The 16,706-nt window shown below is 45.9% G+C and overlaps 1 protein-coding gene across 2 annotated transcripts in view; it reads left to right on the plus strand.

Moving 5' to 3' along the window:
- The first annotated feature begins 1,835 nt into the window (after nucleotides 1–1,835).
- LONP2 (lon peptidase 2, peroxisomal) overlaps nucleotides 1,836–16,706 on the plus strand; it is a 151,218-nt gene continuing 136,347 nt past the window's right edge. Inside the window, exons 1-3 of one of the 2 annotated variants that reach the window (XM_077451692.1) lie at nucleotides 1,836–2,149; nucleotides 7,776–8,010; nucleotides 15,239–15,283. In XM_077451692.1, coding sequence (XP_077307818.1) covers nucleotides 1,917–2,149; nucleotides 7,776–8,010; nucleotides 15,239–15,283 — 513 coding nt within the window. In that variant the 5' untranslated portion in view covers nucleotides 1,836–1,916. The remainder of the gene's footprint in view (nucleotides 2,150–7,775; nucleotides 8,011–15,238; nucleotides 15,284–16,706) is intronic. The other variant, XM_077451700.1, reaches the window with a different exon arrangement.

The following is a 16,706-nucleotide window of genomic DNA, read 5'->3' on the forward strand; positions in this document are numbered from 1 at the left end:
CTGAAATGAGTGGGTTCTAAAGGATTTATTGCCTTCCGTAAGGAGTAATTATCTTTATTTAGTTGTAACTGGATATATGAAAACTATTAGGTGTGAAATAGGTCGGTCTTATTGGATCTGCTGGCATTTTTTGACTTTTTCCTCTAAAAATACATCCTCCTCAGTATTGAGAATTAACATCTGTTCGTGCTAAATAGGTAGCGCCAGTTACCCCGGCTGTTAAATTGTATTTAATGTTGAGATGTATGTTATACAGTATATGATGAGGTGATTATATATTGTGGTGTATGGTATATGATGAGGTGATTATTATATTGAGGTGTACGATATATGATGCGGTTATTATACATTAAATCAAGGTGTACGGTATATGATGAGGTGATTATATATTATATTGAGGTGTAGGGTATATAATGAGGTGATTATATATTATATTGAGGTGTACGGTATATGATGCAGTGATTATATAATATATAGAAGTGTACGGTATATGATGAGGTGATTATATATTATATTGAGGTGTACGGTATATGATGAGGTGATTATATATTATATAGAGGTGTACAGTATATGATGAGGTGATTATATATTATATTGAGGTGTGTAGGATATGATGAGGTGATTATATATTATATAGAGGTGTACAGTATATGATGAGGTGATTATATATTATATTGAGGTGTGTAGGATATGATGAGGTGATTATATATTATATAGAGGTGTACAGTATATGATGAGGTGATTATATATTATATTGAGGTGTACGGTATATAAGGAGGTGATTATATATTATATTGAGGTGTACGGTATATAATGAGGTGATTATATATTATATTGAGGTGTACGGTATATAATGAGGTGATTATATATTATATAGAGGTGTATGGTATATAATGAGGTGATTATATATTATATAGAGGTGTATGGTATATGATGAGGTGATTATATATTATATAGAGGTGTATGGTATATGATGAGGTGATTATATATTATATTGAGGTGTACGGTATATGATGAGGTGATTATATATTATATAGAGGTGTATGGTATATAATGAGGTGATTATATATTATATAGAGGTGTACGGTATATAATGAGGTGATTATATATTATATAGAGGTGTACAGTATATAATGAGGTGATTATATATTATATAGAGGTGTACTGTATATGATGAGGTGATTATATATTATATAGAGGTGTACAGTATATGATGAGGTGATTATATATTATATTGAGGTGTATGGTATATGATGAGGTGATTATATATTATATTGAGGTGTGTAGGATATGATGAGGTGATTATATTGAGGTGCATCACCTCATTATACACCATACAATGTATAAGTAAAGCACTGTGTAAATTGATGGCACTATATAAGTAACTGAAATAAATAAATAATAAATAAATAAATATAGGATATCAGGATATAATGAGGAGTATATAGGATATAATGAGGTATATATAGGATATCAGGATATAATGAGGTGTATATAGGATATAATGAGGACTATAGAGGATATAATGGGGAGTATATAGGATATAATGAGGAGTATATAGGATATAACGAGGAGTATATAGGATATAATGAGGTGTATATAGGATATAATGAGGAGTATATAGGATATAATGAGGTGTATATAGGAAAGCAGGATATAATGAGGAGTATATAGGATATAATGAGGTGTATATAGGATATAATGAGGAGTATATAGGATATAATGAAGACTAGTATATGGATATCAGGCTATAATGAGGTGATTTCTCACTTGTAGTACTCACAGTTGTCCAGTAGATGGCGGCGGTTCCCTCAGGTGATTTGTCTCGGGCCGCTCTCCGTAGTTGTAGTCTGCTGGTTGCTCTTTGCCCGGTCGGGGCTGTCAGTTCGGTCGGTCGGTGTGTTTGTAGGTCGTTCATGGCCTCTATCGGCTCTATCCAGATCCCCCGGCGGCTGCCGCTTCTCCTGACCCATGACGGGGTGCTGCTGCCCGGCTCCAGCATGCGGGTGAGTGTGGACTCTCCCGGGAACATGGATCTGGTGCGGAACCGGCTGCTGAGAGGAACGTCCCTGAAGAGCACCATCATCGGTGTGATCCCCAACACCCGGGACCCGAGCACCGACACCGAGGAGCTCCCCGCCCTACACAGGTCCGTGTCCCCTCACCACCGGGCCCTGGGGGCGTGTCTGTCCCCTCTGGGGCCCCTGGGTGCGTGTCTTTTCCTTCTGGGGCCCCTGGGGTGTGTGTGTGTGTGTGTGTGTGTGTGTGTGTGTGTGTGTGTGTGTGTGTGTGTGTGTGTGTCTTCTCCTGGGGCTCCTCGGGGTGTGTGTCTTCTTTTGGGGGGCCCGTGGGGGTGTGCCCCATCTCTTCTGGGGCCCTTGACATAGTCCCTTGTTTGGGACCCCCGTGATGTGCCAGTCCCTTCTTTAGGCCCCCCCCACTGTGATGTGCCAGTCCCTTCTTTGGGCCCCCGCCTGGTGATGTGCCCGTCCCTTCTTTGGGCCCCCGCCTGGTGATGTGCCAGTCCCTTCTTTGGGCCCCCGCCTGGTGATGTGCCCCTCCCTTCTTTGGGCCCCTGCCTGGTGATGTGCCCGTCCCTTCTTTGGGCTCCCCCCTCACTTCCACGTCACTTGCCATAAGTTGTGGATTGTCCACTTGCTACGTCACCTGCCACGTTTTGCCGTGTTTTCGTTTATAAGCGTTTTCAAAGGTGACCTTTTTTTTTTTTTTTTTTTACATTAAAAATCTCAAAAATGATGGCAAATGATGAAAAACCATTAAGAAAATATTTTAAACAATTGCAAGTGAACAATCCACAACTTGTGGCAAGTGACATGGCAGGTGGCAAGTGATGTGGCAAGTGGACAATCCACAACTTATGGCAGGTGACGTGGCAAGTGGGCAATCCACAACTTGTGGCAAGTGAACAATCCACAACTTGTGGCAGGTGGGCAATCCACAACTTGTGGCAAGTGAACAATCCACAACTTGTGGCAAGTGACATGGCAGGTGGCAAGTGATGTGGCAAGTGGACAATCCACAACTTGTGGCAAGTGACGTGGCAAGTGGGCAATCCACAACTTGTGGCAAGGGACATGGCAGGTGGCAAGGGATGTGGCAAGTGGACAATCCACAACTTGTGGCAGGTGACGTGGCAAGTGGGCAATCCACAACTTGTGGCAAGTGACATGGCAGGTGGCAAGTGATGTGGCAAGTGGACAATCCACAACTTGTGGCAAGTGACGTGGCAAGTGGGCAATCCACAACTTGTGGCAAGGGACATGGCAGGTGGCAAGGGATGTGGCAAGTGGACAATCCACAACTTGTGGCAGGTGACGTGGCAAGTGGGCAATCCACAACTTGTGGCAAGTGGACAATCCACAACTTGTGGCAAGTGGGCAATCCACAACTTGTGGCAAGTGGGCAATCCACAACTTGTGGCAGGTGACGTGGCAAGTGGGCAATCCACAACTTGTGGCAGGTGACATGCTAAATACAAGTACACTGAGGCTCTCACAGCTGCTGCTACTCACTCTGGTCTCACAAAATGGCTGAAAAAGTTAATACTGTTTTTGTGAGCTTGGGGAGGGTCTGTGATGTTATCTTAACTAAACGCTTCTAGACGCAAACGCAGGTAAAACGCCGCGAAATCGCGGCAAACCGGACGTTTCTAAACGCCGGTTTCAGCTTTTAAAAACGTGTCCAGCAGAGTTTGCACCGGCGTCTCGTGTGCATGAAGCCTATATGTTCAGTGCGATTTACAAAAGACTTCCGTAATAGAAGTCAATGTAAGTTGCCTGAAGTTTATCAGTGAAGGACTTCCCTCCTCTCTGGGCAAGAAAAGATCAAAGAGATACAATGTTTCTTCTTCAATGGACTGAACTCCCTGTGTAGAAGTTCTCAGTTTAACCACTTCCCATCCAGGCCAATTCTGACATTTCTCTCCTACATGTAAAATTCATATTATTATTTTTTTTTGCTAGAAAATTACATAGAACCCCCAAACATTATATATGTTTTTTTAAACAAAGACCCTAGAGAATACAATGGCGGTTGTTGCAACTTTTTATCTCGCACAGTATTTGTGCAGCAATTTTTCGAACACGTTTTTTTTAAGAAAAAAAAAAACAAAACGGTAAAGTTAGCCCAATTTTTTTTGCATGATGTGATAGATAAAGCTTAAATAGATACCCAACATGTCATTCTTCAAATTTGCACACGCTCGTGGAATGGCGCCAAACTTTGGTATTTAAAAATCCCCATAGGCGACGCTTTAAAATTTTTTACTGGTTACATATTTTGCATTACAGAGGAGGTCTAGGGCTAGAATTATTGCTCTCGCTCTAACATTTGCGACAATACCTCACATGTGTGGTTTGCACACCGTTTTTATATGTGGGCGGGACTTACGTATGCGTTCGCTTCTGTGTACGAAATCACGGGGACAGGGGCGCTTTCATTTTTTTTTTTTTTTTTTTTTATTGTTAATTTTACTTTTATTTTTTTAGTTTGACACTTTAAAAAAAAAAAATTTGATTACTTTTATTGCTATTACAAGAAATGTAAACATCTCTTGTAATAGGAATATGGCACGATCGGACCTATTTACAGTGAGATTTGGGGGGTCAATAAGACCCCGCATCTCGCCTCTAGGCTGGGAAGCCTAAAATCAAAAAAAAAAAAAAAAAAAGCGAGAGAGATCATGGCTTCCCAGCCGAGGAGGCGCCGTTATTTTGAATGCAGAGGCCGGACGTGACGTCATAACATCGCGCCCGGCCTCCGAACGATCATAGAGACTCTGGGGACCATCTGGTCCGCCGAAAATCTCTATGGTATCATCTGGGGGCCGGCAGATCCCGTGACCGACTCACCGATGGAAGCGGTGAGTTGGTAGAAGCACCGGAGGGGGGGGACGTCCCCTCCTGCTGCTCGTAAGAACGATCAAGGGGCGCTATGATCGTTCTTAGGCCCCTTTCACACTGGGGCGGTTTTCAGGCGTTACAGCGCTAAAAATAGCGCCTGTGTAGCGCCTGAAAAAAAACGGCCCTTTTCACTCCAGTGTGAAAGCCGGAGGGCTTTCACACTGGAGCGGTGCGCTGGCAGGACAATGAAAAAAGTCCTGCTAGCCGCATCTTTGGAGCGGTGTATTCACCGCTCCTAAACCGCTCCTACACATTGAAATCAATGGGACAGCGCGACAATACCGCCGGCTAAGTGCCGCTGCAGCGGCGCTTTGCGGGCGGTTTTAACCCTTTTTCGGCCGCTAGCGGGGGTTAAAACCACCCCGCTAGCGCCCGCAGACCGCCGCTAAAACGACGGTAATGCGCCGCTAAAAATAGCGGCGCTTTACCGCCGACGCCCGCACCGCCCCAGTGTGAAAGGGGCCTTATGGTGCAGGGAATCGCCAGCTGAAAATGCTGATTATCTGAATGATGTCTGTAGCCTCAGGCATCATTTTGGATATAACCCCCGAAAGTCAAGGCCGTCCCAGGACGTCCACCCGGCGCAAAGTGGTTAAAGACTAAATCTTTTCTGACACTTGTTGCTTACAAGTAAAAATCCTGTATTTTCTCCCAGAAAATCACTTAGAACCCCCAAATATATATATATATAAGCAGAGACTCTATAGAGAATAAAACGGCGATTGTTTGCAATAAAATCAAGTAAAGTAGTGGTGGTGCGCTTGATTTTATTTTTTGGGTTCAGATATTTCCCCCCAGTGCGTCCCCTCCCGCTCCTCCGGCATAATAGCTGAGCAGCTTTTAGCCGCATCGGTTGTTATGTCTGGAAAGCTGATCGCCCGCTGTAAAAATCAGTACTGGGATGATGCCTGCAGGTGCGGGCATCATCCCGGTATAACCCCCGGAACCCGAGTACGCACAACTGCATACACTCGCGGCAAGGGGTTAATATATAGTTGTGTTTTTTTTTTTTTTTTTTATCTAAATTCTACATACAAGTGAACTGATTGGAGGTTTGTTTTGTTTAATAAATGTTTAAATGTAAGAAATTTTCTGTATCACTTATTACTGAAGGCTGCTTTCACACTGGAGCGGGCAGGCGTTGACGGTAAAATGCTGCTAGTTTTAGCGGCGCTTTACCGTCATTTTAGCGGCGCTTTACCGTCATTTTAGCGGCACTATTCGGCTGCTAGCAGGGCACTTATAACCCAGCTAGTGGCCGAGGAAGGGGTTAAATGCGCTTGTGAAGCGCTGCTGCCAAATCGCATTGCATGCGCTTCGACAGCGGTGCCCATTCATTTCAATGGGCAGGAGTGGTGGAGGAGCTGTTTACACCGCTCCAAAGATGCTGCTTGCAGGATTTTTTTTTTTTTTTAACATCCTGCCAGCGCGTCGCCTCATTGTGAAAGCACTTGGGGCTTTCACACAGACTGCAGGGGAGCCGTTTTGAAGGCAATTTACAGGCGCTATTTTTAGCCCAAAAGCGCCTGAAAAACGCCCAGTGTGAAAGGTGTCTAACTTAGATTTTATGAGAAGAAGGGGGGGAATAAAAATAAAAATCGGCCCAAAAAAATTGGCATCATATATCGGCCATCGGCCACCACAATATCTATCTATCTATCTATCTATCTATCTCTCCTAGAGAATAAAATGGTGGTTGTTGCAATATTTTGTCACACTCTACTTGCTCAGCGCTCTATCAAGCGCAATTCTTTTTTTGGACACTTGAATGAATTAATAAAAAACTAAATGGTAAAGTTAGCCAATTTTTTTTTTGTATAATGTGAAGGATGACAATACGGTGAGAGAATCGTGATCTTTATTCTAAGCAAAAAAAAAAATAATTGTGATTCTCATTTTGGTCACAATCGTGCAGCTCTAAGCCCTTGTACACACGGTCGGAGATTCCGACAACCAAATCCGTGGGATTTTGTCCGACGGATCTTGTCCGAAACTGTTGCATACACACGGACTAAGTTGTCGGAAAATCCGATCTTTCAGAACGTGATGACGTAATTTCGTTACGATGGGACTACGTTCAGGCTAGTAGCCAATAGCTTTGGTCTAGGAATTTGATCTGAGCATGCGTGGCACTTTGTCCGTCGGAGTAGGCTACACATGATCGGAGTATGTCCGATAGGAGCATTTTGTCGGAAAATATTTCCGGCAAATTGGAAAAGTTGGTCCGACGGATATTCCGACGGAAACAGTCCGATGCAAACCACACACAGTCGGAATATCCGACAAAACGCTCCAATAGGAAACATTCCGACGGAATCTCCGACCGTGTGTACAAGGGCTAACACACATCCAATAAAGAAAAACCAAACTGATTTATAAATTTAGGCCAATATATATTCTGCTACATGTCTTTTGGTAAAAATAATCCCAATATGTGTGTATTGATTAGTTTGAGTGAAAGTTACAAACCTATGGTGGATTGTTTTTGGTTTGGTATATATATATATATATATATATATATATATATATATATATATATATATATATATAATGGTGGTGATCAACACCTTCTAATTGGACTGTGATAGTATGGCGGGCAATCTGACTCTGGGGGGGGAACTGACATCAGTAGTGACGCTAATGCAGTGATAATACCATGCACTGTCACTGTACTAATGACACTGGCTGGGAAGGGGTTGACCTCTAGGGGCAATTGTTTGCCTAAAAATGTGTTGTGTGCCGATTTTTTTTTTTTTTTTTTTTCCTAAAGATCTTTGTTTCTTAGCCGTCACATTGGAGTGATTTGTCATGCGATTTCACAGGTCTAACTCTATCTCTTCTGCTTCCTGGCAGGATCGGAACAGCGGCAATAGCTGTGCAAGTTGTTGGCAGTAACTGGCCCAAACCGCACTACACCCTATTGGTCACCGGCCTGTGCCGATTTCAGATCACGGAGATTGTGAAAACCCAACCCTATCCAGTCGCTGAGGTGGAGCAACTCGATCGCTTGGAGGACTTAAGCACTAAAGAGGAGTTTAAAGAGGCCTTAGGGGATCTGTCCGAACAGTTCTATAAGTATGCTGTTCAGGTAGGTCATCACTACACACATTTTTCTTTCCTTTCCTTTTTTTTTTTTTTTTTTTTAAAGACATATCCAGGAACAGCGAATCTCCCCTCTTTGTTGATGACCCTTCCCAAACTCCCGGAGTATTTTCTTCAATTCAGACAAATAATTTCCCAGCACACTTGCCAGACAAAAAACACAATGGGGGTTATTTACAAAAGGAAAATCCAATTTGCACTGCAAGTGCACTTGGAAGTGCAGTCGCTCTAAATCTAAGGGGTAGATCTGAAATGAGGGGAAGATCTGCTTTTGGGGGGGGGGAGTGGGGGCTTCGTTAGGAGGGGGACTTCCTGTCCCACTTCCTCCTTCTGCCCAGGGACCGCCAAGGTGACTCCCCTTTTTGCCTTAGGCGGCCCCTCCCTCTAGGCGATCTCCTGGGACAAGTGACAGGTCCCAGGAGATCGCATGTCCACTCTGGGAGCGCATGTGCCGTGCGTGCCCGGCCGTGAAGCCCGCAAGATGTCACAGTCGGGTGGCAACGGAGGCATTGGCGGAGAGGAGCGACGCTGCATTCGGCCGCATCGCTGGACTGTGGTACAAGTAAGTGTCTGTTTATTAAAAGTCAGCAACTGCACTTTTTGTAGCTGGTGACTTTTAATAAACATAAAAAGCCTGGAACTCCGCTTTAAGGACCCAGAAGGATTTACCACCTTAATGACCAGGCCATTGTTTGCGGTACGGCACTGCGTTACTTTAACCGACCATTGCACGGGTGTGCGGCGCTGTACCCATATAAAATTGATGTCCTTTTTTCTTTTTTCTTTCCCCCCCCCCCCCACCCACACACAAATAGCTTTCTTTTGGTGGTATTTGATCACCTCTGCAGTTTTTATTTTCTGCGTTACAAAAAAAAACACGACAATTTTGGAAAAAGAAAACAACTTTACTTTTTTCCCCAATCGTCTTTCAGGACAGCCACCTTTGAGAGACACTGGCTCCTCCCCTCTTAGGAAACACCGCCTTAATTTTCATGATTTAAGCCTCCTCCTCCCTTCGTTCCTCAGTTATGGTGTTTCCTCCGGTGGGGAGACATCGCTAAGGAACCTTAGCTGAATTCGGTTGGTGAGACTGAAGCTATCCGCGCGGAGCCCCGGCCCCACTCGGTTACCCGACCGTCTATCGGTCGGCCCTTGACAGTCGGATCAGCGGGGAGCTGAAGCGTTCGTACTGTCTATACACCCTAAACTTCGCTTGGGGAAAGCAGGAAGTTTTACAGGGTCGTCCGTTCGTTCACCCGCGGGTGTTTTAACGGAACAGGCAGTCCGGTCGGCTGGGGAAGCTGAACTTTTGACTGACCTTTTTCTCTATACGCACTCCAATCTTCGCTTGGGGAAAGCAGGAAGTTTTTGGGGAGGTTCATCCCTGCGTTTCGCCCAGTGGGGCGCTGCAACGAGGACGTCCAAGGCCCCCCTGTGTATCCAGTCGGCTGGGAGCCAGAGGCCGGACCGGTTGGCGGGCGACGTCAATTCCGGTGGGGGCGGACCTCTTCGTTGGATCCGCGTCTTCCGGTTCCGGACGCGGCACGTGGAGGGGAACCTAGCGTTCGGCTGGTGCAGCCTCTCATTCTACAGTTGCACAGGTAGCTGTCGGAGGCACGTTCGTACCACTCTTCCTCAACAGGAGAATGTCCAAAGCAGTGGCTTCAGGAGCTCCAGGAGTAACGGCACCAGCCACTCAAAGGTAAAAGCCCTGGCGAGGGGTTCCCTTACCTTACAACCAGTAGCTCCACTGGTGTTTTTTCCCCCTAGGTGGTCGGGGGGAAGGGCAGTGCGTCTGGGATCCAGATGGAGATTGATCCTAGGGGAGGGCACTCCCGGTGGTCCTCTTAAGTAGTGCTGGTGTTTCTTTTTTAGGATTTTATGCTGCTCTTTTATCTCTAGGTCTCTGAAGGACATGAGCAAGTCTCCCCTTGGTTCTAGGAGGGAGCGTCCTTCATATAGAGCCTCTTTGGGGGAATCCCTGGTTCAAAGGCACTTGGTAAAGAGTGTATTGAAGCACCGGATAGCTCAGTCAGACCTTTAACCTAAGGTTCCAGTGGCCTCAGAGGGTTCAGGTCCCTGTTTGAGCGCCATCAGGAAACAGGCAGCAGAACACGGTGCATATCTGGCGGCTTCTGTGAAGGTTCCAGTGGCCTCAGCTCCAGAGCACTCTTTCACCAGCACAGCAGAGTGTTCCACCTAACCCGATGGATGTTCCTCCTGCAGGTTAAGGGAGAGTCTAGAGGGTTCCAGAGAGGAAGTTAAGGAAGAAGTTGACAGTGCCGTCTCAGACTCCCAAGGGAATCTGATAAAGGTGAGGGCTTGGGTGGGGAACCCAAAAGAACCCCTCGATATAAACTTCCCCCTGGATGAAGTGGATAAGCTCTTGAGAGCTATTCATACCACTTTAGGAAGAAGGCATTGTCACCCCACGATCAGATGTACTAGGACCTGGGGGAAGCGGGTGTTCCCGGTTCATGATGTCTTGATCGATGCCATCAGGAATGGCGGGGTCCCGAAGGAAAACCTTTCTTTTCTGGTGCATTAAAGCAAAGATTTTTTCTTGGGCGGAAGAGGAAGCTCTTGTCTGGAATAGAATCTCCCAGGTTAGAGACTACCTTTCTTCAGATGTCCAGGCATACTGACCTGTCCTCGGGGACATGGGAATACTTTCAGACCCTATGTTTGAAATGATGGACTCACTTCTGAAGGATGCATGGGCTTTTTCTCTTAAGAAAATATCTAAGCCTGCCATAGCGGCCACAGTGGTGGCTCATAATATGAAGTGTCGGCTTAGCCAGATTAATGCATGAAGCAATGACGGCAGAGGAGACTTTCTATCCTCCTTTCCCATGCTGCTTAAGGAGTCAGCATACGCGGCTTCGATTCAATCCAGGCGAATGTATGCAAGATCTTCGGCTCTGACCAACTCAGCCTGGAGGGCCTTAAGGCTGAAGACATGGCAGGGGGTCAAGGCGTCCAAGGCAAAAGCTCTGTGTAATCCTTTTTTACAGGAAACCTGCTGTTTTTTGCCAGGTCTTGAAGCAGTGCGAGATCGCACAGCTGATAAGTAAAAGGCCGTTTCCCTTAAGAGGAAATAAAAAAAAAAAAAAAAAAGGGGGGGCCTTCCTCCCCCAGTGGGAGATGATCACCTCCAATTAGTTTGTGATGAGGATCATCAGAAGGGGTTACAGTTTGGAGTTTTCAGAACTCCCCCCTGTTTGAGACTCCTTGTCACTGAGCTTCCAAAATGTGCCCTTCTTTCCTCTTCAGGAGTTAGAGGAACAGTAAGTGGTAATACAGGTCCCAGCAGGATATATAGGAAGGGCTCCTATTCTCACATTTTTGTGGTTCACAAGCCTTTGGAAAAAAGTTCAGGCTCATCCTGAACCTGAAGCGTCTGTGTGTCTTAGTCACCTACAGATGGCTTTCGTTGGTTTTGGTCACTGGGTGAGGGCACCTCTTCCACCAAAACTGTTTCAGGGCATGGATAGTAAGAATGCATACCTGCATATTCCCATTGCAGAGAACCACCAGCGTTTCCTTAGGCTGGCAGTGATAACTTCTGTAGGGGTGCTACACCTTCAGTTCAAAGCACTTCCCTTTTGGGCTATCCCTTTCCTCCTCCTATCTTCACCAAAGTGATGGTAGAAGTTCTGGCATTCCTGCGTCTCAGGGGAGTCTCGGTGATCGTGTGTCTTGACGATCTTCTCCGGTTTGTACCTTCTCTGGCGCAGTCGATTTGGGATCCACAGGTAACAAAAGACCTGTTTGTGAGCCTGGGTTGGCCTCTGAACCTAGAGAAACCCAACTTAAATTCCTTACCAGGGGGTCACCTTCCTGGGGTAGGTGCTGGGCTCAACAGAACAAAGGTCTTCCCTCCTTGGAGAAGATCCAGAAGATAGACAGAGCACTGTTGTTTCTCCAGGGCAACCGTCAAAAACTTAGTTAGGCAGGTTGAGTTTACTGACAGCCACGCTCCTAGCAGTTCAGTGGACGGGGTCATGTTACCGTCCTCTGTAAACTATTCATCTTGAAGCTTTGGGACCACAGTCAGGGGTCTTGGGACTCTTTGGTTCCAACTCAGGTAAAGAGGTCCCTTTGGGAAAGGGAGCACGTTTGTTACAAGACCTAGAATGGAGTTTCCCAGTATCCAGGGTGGTTACAACCGATACGAACGGCTTAGGTTGGGGTACACACCTAGACTCCTGTTTGGTACAGGGTACCTGGGAGAGGAAGGAATCTAATGCCCCGTACACACGAGAGGACTTATGTCCGACAGACTTCCAAAGGAGTTCCGCCGGAGTTCCGACGGAGTTCTGACAGACTTTTCGGCCGAACGGACTTGGCCACACACGATCACACTAAACTCCGACGGATTCGAACGTGATGACGTACGACCTGACTCGAATAAGGAAGTTCATAGCCAGTAGCCAATAGCTGCCCTAGCGTCGGTTTTAGTCCGTCGGAGTAGCATACACACGAGCGGAGTTTTCGAAGGGGACCGGGTCCGGCGGAGTTCCTTCGGGAAAATTTGAAGCATGCTTCATTTCTAAAGTCTGTCAGACTTTGGCGAATCAAAAGTCCGTTGCAGCCCACACACGATCGGATAGTCTGACGGACTCGGTCCTTCGGACTTTGGATGTTGAAAAGTCCGCTCGTGTGTACGGGGCATTAGAGATCCTCAAATTGGAGGGAGTTGAGAACAGTAGATCTGGTTCTCAGGACCTCTCAGAGTTCTCTGGAGACTTCATGTAAGAGTCATGGAAACAATCCCTTGGCAGTGGCTTGCGTCGACAGGACGGGGACTCCTGGAGCGGATCCTTATGGGTCCTAGCGAAGGCCATCCTCAGATGGGCCGAATATTAAAATCCTGTCTTTTCAGTGATCTGTTTTGAAGGAGAGCAAATCCTGATATTAGATTTCCTCAGAGCAACCAGGTTCTCAAGCAGGAGGTTCTTCGAATGGATCACCCAGAGTTGGGGGATTTCTTGGATAGACCTCTCTTTTTCTCAAGGGAAAAACGCAAAGGAAGCCATCTCCTGTTCCATGAACAGGGGAGATGGGAGGTCGGGAGCAGACACACTAAAGCACAGAGTTGGGGTTTCTCTAAGTGCTATGCTTTCTCCCCTCCCGTTCTGATTCCTGCAGGGTCAGGGAAGTTTTCAGGTGGAGATTACTACCTATTTTCTAATCACACCTCTTGGGCCCAGGAGGCCGTGGTTCTCCATTCTGAAGGGCCTGTCAGTGGAACCCCCCCCCCCCCCCCCCCGGGTTTTCCCGGTCTAGGAGTGTCCCTTTTCCCAGGGTCCAGTCTGCGGTCCCCAGGTGGATTCTTGCAGCTTGGCTACTGAGAAGGAATTGCTGAAGGGCAAAGAGGTCTCAGACTGTTTAATAGCCACTCTTCTGAATTGCAGGTAAATAGAAACTCAGACCATTTTCTTGAAGGTATGGAGACGGTTCAACAGCTGGTGCTCAGAGAACTCCTTCAATGTGCACAGCCTCGTAGCCGTTCTAGAGTTCCTGCAGTCAGGGGCAGATAAAGGTTTAGCCCCATAAACATTGAAGAGTCAGGTTTTCGCTTTTAGCGTATTCCTGGAAGGGCATCTAATATCAGACCTTGGTATAGTAAGGTTCTTAGAGCCTTAAGTAGGCAAAGACCAAGCCTTTGGTCGCCCCCTTCCCAGTCGGGGTCGCTCATTAGTTTTACAGGTTCTCACAAAGGAACCTTTTTCAGCATTTGGAACCTGGCTTGTTATGGTTGATCACTCTCAAAACTGTGTTTTTTGTGGCGATCACTGCGGCAAGGAAAGTGAGTAAACTCGAAACCCTTTCTGTTAAGGCACTCCCTTTCCAGACCATTCAGTTTTTAAGACCATTCTGGCCTTTTTACCTAATGGTAGTCTCTAATCCTCAGAGAGTCCGAGAGATTATGCTGCCTATTTTTCGTTCAGAACCAGTGAGCGAACAGGAACACATCTTATTGGACGTTAGAAGATGTGTCCTTCATTATTTTGGTTACACAAAGCCAGTTCAGGAAGTCTGATTTACTTTTAGTGTTACTTCCAGGGGCTAGGAAGGGTTCCAAAGCCTTTAGACGTACGCTAACCAGATGGTTAAGGTCAGCCATTGGGCAGACTTGCGTGGTTGGGGTATTAAAGCCTCCAGTTAGAATTAAAGCACACTCAGCCAGGACAGCGGCAACTCCGCAGACAAAGTGGGCTGGTGTGTCTCCTGAACAGATCTGTAGAGCCGCAACGTGGTTCAAGTTTTCTACGTTCGTGAAGCGCTATAGATTGGATCTTCTCTCAGCCAAAGACCAAGCCCTTTGGTCACAAGGTGCTGCAAGCAGTAGGTCCCACCCTAAGACAAGGTACTCGCTTATCCTCTCAAAGGTGGCTGTCCTGAAAGACGATTGGGGAAAAATGGAATTATGTACGGTAATGTCCTTTTCCAGGAGTCTTTCAGGACAGCACCGGTTCCCACCCAAGTTTTTTGCAGATCATCGGGAACTCATTACATGAGGCCGTCAGGTAAGACTTAAAAGTTTGTTTATTTGACGTGTTCTTGTGTCTCCCCAGTTGGCCGGAGGTACTCTGGAAGAACTGAGGAACGAAGGGAGGAGGAGGCTTAAATCATGAAAATGAAGGCGGTGTTTCCGAAGAGGGGAGGAGCCAGTGTCTCTCAAAGGTGGCTGTCCTGAAAGACTCCTGGAAAAGGACATTACCGTACGTAATTCCATTTTTTTTTTTTTTTTTTTTTTTGCTATAATACATATCCAAAAAAAACTAATTTCTTCATCCGTTTAGGCCAATATGTATTCTGCTACATATTTTGTTAAAAACAAGATAACAATAAGGGTATATTGATTGGTTTGCGTGCGAAAAGTTATAGCGTCTACAAAACAGGGCATATATTTATGGACCTTTTTTATTTATTTGTAATATTTTTTTGTTAAGCGACGGAGGGCACTGCAGCGTGGGGGGGGGGGGGGGCCCTCTCCCACCGCCAATATAAGTGATCTCGCAGAGAATCCACCACAGAGACCACTTTTATCTTGAAGTGGACTGCCAGCTGTAGAAGAAGAAAATACTGGGGTTATAGCAGCTAGCTGCTGCCATAACAACGATATTCCTCTTCAAAGTATCGACAAATAACGACAGTGGGCAGTCCGGAAATGGTTAAAACATTTTTTCTTTATTTATTTTTTTAAGGCACCCCTGTCCCCCGCGTGCTTGGGCACAGAAGCAAACGCATACGTAAGTCGCATCCGCATATGTAAATGGGCATTCAAATCACACATGAGGTATCGCCGTGTGCATTAGAGCAAGAGCAACAATTCAACAAGTACCAAAGTTTGGCGCCATTCCACGAGTGTGCACGATTTCAAAGCCTGACTTGTCGGGTATCTGCTCGGCATAACATCATCTTTGACGTTATAGAAAATAAATTGTGCTAACTTTAACTTTTATTTTTTTAAACATGTTTGAAAAATTCCTGCGCAAATACCGTGTGAAGTAAAAAGTTGCAACAATCGCCATTTTATTCCCTAGAGCAATGATTCTCAACCAGGGTTCCTCCAGAGGTTGCTAGGGGTTCCTTCAGCATTGAGCCATTTATGCTTCTCAGATAAGTTTCCACCGACACCATTGTGAAATGATTATTGGCACTGACTCATGTACTGTACACCTACACAGGCTGAACTGGATGATCTGTTGTTATTCAACCTTGCTTACTGTGTAACTGAAAAAAAAAAACCTAGAACCTAGCTCATGGTTTGCTATAGATCTGTGCCAGGGTTAATGGGTCAAAGGTCATTTGTTAGTACATTTTGGGCAGGAACATTTTCTAAATTGGTGTCAGTGTGTTTTAGGCGGGATTAAAAAAAAAGCAAAATGCGCACCATTGTTTCTGGGCTGTGCTACGGGTGTTTTTTATTTACTTTTTTTCAATTTTGGGACAGTTTTTTTTATTTTTATTTTTTCCATTTTGATAATATAGAATCGGGAAATATCCATTACCATTTTACCACCAAATGAAAGCCCAATTTGTCCTGGGGAAAAAAAAAAAAAAAAACACGGTATAATACACTTGGATGCACAAAGTCAAAGTTGCAAAATTGTGCTTGGGCATTAAAGTGATACTAAAGTCTGTTTATTATATATAAAAAAATTATACTTGCCTGTCCTATGCCGTGGTTTTGAACAGAGCAGCCCCTGATCCTCTTCTCGGGTCCCTCTTCAGTGCTCCTGGCCCCTCCCTCCATTTGAGTGCCACCCTCCCCCCCCCCCCCCCCCCCCCATATCAAGAAGCTTGCTATGGGGCACCCGAGCCGAGTAGCAGCTCCCTGTGTCTATTAAGACACAGAGCCATGGCCTGGCCCCACCCCCTCTCTCCCCCCCTCATTGGCTCACTGACTTTGATCGCAGCAGGACCCAATCGGCGCTTCGCTGCGGTCTCAGCCAATAAGGAGGGAGAGTCCCGGGCAGCCGAGTCTCTTGTGCAACATCGCTGGATAGAAATGGGGCTCGGGTAAGGGAAAGCTGTTGCACACAGAAGGCTTTTTATCTTAATGCAGAGAATGCATTAAGATAAAAAAAAACTCGCAGCAGGGGGTGTGCATTTTTGCCTGAATTCGACCCTGAAACGGAGCCGAGGACCTCTATGAAAGCTGCTCTGCAG

Source organism: Lithobates pipiens, unplaced genomic scaffold (assembly GCF_037356315.1).
Source record: "Lithobates pipiens isolate NorthernLeopardFrog02 unplaced genomic scaffold, aLitPip1_a1.2 Scaffold_10, whole genome shotgun sequence".
Lineage (NCBI taxonomy): Eukaryota > Metazoa > Chordata > Amphibia > Anura > Ranidae > Lithobates > Lithobates pipiens.